Source organism: Sinocyclocheilus rhinocerous, unplaced genomic scaffold (assembly GCF_001515625.1).
Source record: "Sinocyclocheilus rhinocerous isolate Xijiao unplaced genomic scaffold, SAMN03320098_v1.1 scaffold1160, whole genome shotgun sequence".
NCBI lineage: Eukaryota > Metazoa > Chordata > Actinopteri > Cypriniformes > Cyprinidae > Sinocyclocheilus > Sinocyclocheilus rhinocerous.
Window position 1 is genome coordinate 605,309 of NW_015635060.1, and position 3,527 is coordinate 608,835.

Genomic DNA, 3,527 nt, shown 5'->3' on the forward strand with positions numbered 1-3,527 from the left:
CTGGAATGTAGCGTCATGACCCACCTTACAAACAACAGCCAAGATTAAGTGATAACAGCTGTTGTGATAGTTTTGCTTTCTGTGGAGCATTGAAGAAGCGTGAATGTCGGTGACACTCGTGTAACGGTGGACTCGTGAACGCCACGTACCTCTTCTAACAAGCGTACTTGCCAAGTTACCATATGGGAACCTTTGACAGACAGATTGCATGTTCAATGACAGAGCAACGCGAAAATAAAATCAAAGGCGGAAGCGCGATGGTTTCTCCAATCACCAGAGCGAGGGGCGTGGCTACACGTCTCAGCAGGCGGGGTTTACGTTAAGGAACTGTGTACAAACTGTAAAATGAAAATAAAAAATTGTCTGAAATTGTCTTATTTGGGCCCTAAATTGCTAGGGGAAAAAATAATTTTTAAGGTGGCCTACAGTATAGGGTGACCATACGAGGCGGAAGCGCGATGGTTTCTCCAATCACCAGAGCGAGGGGCGTGGCTACACGTCTCAGCAGGCGGGGTTTACGTTAAGGAACTGTGTTCAGCACTCATCAACAAGTTGCAAATGAACTGTCAGAGCGATTATATCTGTGGCGCTTGATCGAGGCGAAAACAGCAACATCGAGTTTATAAATACAACTCTCTGGGGATCTTTTAGGGTAGGTGTTCACCTGTTGCTCCTTATCATGTCAGCTGCTCTGTTCTGTTTTACTACTGATGATGCTTAAAGACACGAATGGTGGAGTAATAACGTTATAGTTTTGTGTTCATAGAAAGAAAGAAATTAAGAAAATAAAGTCATTTATTACATAATGTGTTGTACATTGTCGATATGATTGCAGTCTGAACACATAATTTGGATTTGTTTACTCGTAATTTTTGAAAATATTGTCTTCCTTGTGACAGACAGGGATTGACAAGGTTTATCTTACACATGCTAGTGACGTCACGCTTTGGTTGTAAGAAGTTCCCTTTAAAAACAAATACCCATAATTTGTACTTGTATTTTAGTTTGTATTAAATGTTATCTAGGACTATAAAGATAGATAGATAGATAGATAGATAGATAGATTATTTTGATTCTAATAGCAATAATAATAATAATTATTATTAATTTTATATACTATTAATATATATATATATATATATATATATATAATATTCATATTGTACACATCTTCATATCTCAAACATGCAGTAATTCCATCTAGATAGTCATCTATGTCAGAAATGACCTGTGGTGATGTTCTTGCCCTCTCACAGATGTGGCGACCATCACAGTTCTTCTTGATATTGTGTCTCTGGGCTTGTTTGGATGCACTGCCAGTTGCTGTGGATAAGACCAAAGTGAGCCCTCCAGTAGAGGAACTGGAGCCACCTAAAAGTGTAGTAAGTAATATGATTTAATGTCTTAATATGATTTAATATGATTAATTATGTTTTTTTCTCTCTCTTTTGGAAAAAAAAAACTTTTTTAACAACATATGACAAACATGTCTTTATACTAATAGTGTTAAAATCTAGTGTTAAAATGGGTGTGACGCTTCTCTCTAATATGCAGTGTGAACACTTCAGACAGGTTTGGTAAGCAGGCATTACATATGTGATGCTTATAATAAGCTGTGCTCCTTATAATAAGGAGTGTTCAGCTTACATAGACACTCTGATTGCTCAGTCATTTTGCAAATGTTCACATAGGTTAAAAAAGATTTAGTCTCCCTAGTGTTTTTTCCTTACTCCACTCTGTACATCTAATTTAAATTCATTTAGGACACTGGATTGCACTATGATCGATATCTCAGAGAGGTTATTGATTTCCTGGAAAAGGACCCACATTTCAGAGAGAAACTTCATAACACAGACATGGAAGACATCAAGGTATTGCACCACTTTATTTCCCAATTCTACTTTGCAGACTGGCTTAATCGGATTATCTAAACACCATTGCTTACCTCTCATTCTCTGTGTGGTGAAAACAGCTAGGGAAACTGGCTAAAGAGTTGGACTTTGTCAGCCATCATGTGCGAACTAAACTTGATGAGCTAAAGAGGCAAGAAGTAAACAGACTGCGGACCCTAATCAAAGTCAAACAAGACATGAATGGAGAAAAAGGTATCACAGGCAGCACTTTACTTTTGTTATTGTTTTGTGGCTCACATTTGCACTAGAGCATATTGTAAAATGTCCTCAACCATCTTTGTTTCATTTATGGTCACCAGGCTCACAGAGCACAGATTTGCGAGGATATAGAATGTTTTATCTGAAAGTGCCATTTATCAAACTCCCCATATCACAGTTTACTTTATAAACCTGTAACTCTGGCCTGCTGCAAAGACAAGAAACGTATATGAAAAATGACATGCTCTTAATTTCCCTAAAGGTATGACAGTGGACCACCAGGCACTTCTGAAACAGTTTGAACATCTGAATCACATGAATCCACATACATTCGAAGTGGAAGATTTGGATCGCCTCATTAAATCGGTACGCTCCATATCTGACTTCCTGTTGGTTTTATTCTACACTCACAGTTTTCACACATTTACGTTCAGGGCAACTTTTTTTTGGTAGGTGAAATGTACTGGCCATAAATAAATATTTATTTCCTTATTATATATTAAATATTTTTTATATAAATAGATTATATATATATATATATATATATATTGCACTATGACTATGGGAATTTATTGATTTAGCTGTTACTCCTAGCGTATTTGTGATTAAAATGCAGGTAATTTTGTCTCTGTGTAACTGTACCTGTCATAAAAACCTTATAATTTTATCCCTGTAGCTCAAAGTGTAGAGCATGGTGCTAGCAACACCAATGTCATGGATTCCATTCATAGGGAATGAAGGAATTGATAATTTCTGTCATGACAACTCTCGGAGGGATTGGCATGGTAATGTACATGACAATGTTAACGTATTTGGTCTTGGCGGAATAGATCTGCTACGCTGCTGCTGCAGCAGAGCAAGTACCGAGACTTGCTACTGCCAATACATCCACAACATGCTGCTGTGAGCATGTAAGAAATATTGCTGCTGCAAATATAACACATGAAATAACCCCATATAGCATACATGAATCCCCTCGTAGCGGATCTATACAGGTGGAGCTGGGGGAGGTGGAGGATTTCTGAAGCATGCTGCAACTGCTACTGCAAGCACTAATCATATATTTGAATGTTGAGCAGCGAGCTCATTGGCTACCGATACAGGAGAGAACCAATCAGCTGTGCCATGTGATAATGATGTCATTAGGTCAGATTGAGTTAGACCTATCGGAATGCACCATCTAGAGTTTCATGCCAGAACTCTGTATATATATCAACATATCTTCTTTTGTGTTCAGCACAAAAAAGAAATTAATACAGGTTTGGAACAAAATGTGAGTAAATGACAGAAATTAACATTTTGGGTGAACTATCCCTTTAATGACAGTGGCAGCATGTTTAATAGCTACTGTCCCTTTAAGAGCTGCACGCGTTTCTCTCTCAACTGTTTACTTTCATTTTAGACATAACCAACTGT

General features: G+C 37.7%; 1 protein-coding gene across 2 annotated transcripts in view; it reads left to right on the forward strand.

The window, feature by feature from the left end:
• Nucleotides 1-524: 524 nt before the first annotated feature.
• The window catches only part of LOC107746563 (nucleobindin-2-like), a 13,713-nt gene continuing 10,710 nt past the window's right edge, over nt 525-3,527 (forward strand). For both annotated transcript variants that reach the window (XM_016560825.1, XM_016560826.1), the window contains exons 1-5: nt 525-652; nt 1,257-1,382; nt 1,764-1,871; nt 1,973-2,105; nt 2,374-2,477. In XM_016560825.1, the coding sequence (XP_016416311.1) occupies nt 1,257-1,382; nt 1,764-1,871; nt 1,973-2,105; nt 2,374-2,477 (471 nt within the window). In that variant the 5' untranslated portion in view covers nt 525-652. The remainder of the gene's footprint in view (nt 653-1,256; nt 1,383-1,763; nt 1,872-1,972; nt 2,106-2,373; nt 2,478-3,527) is intronic.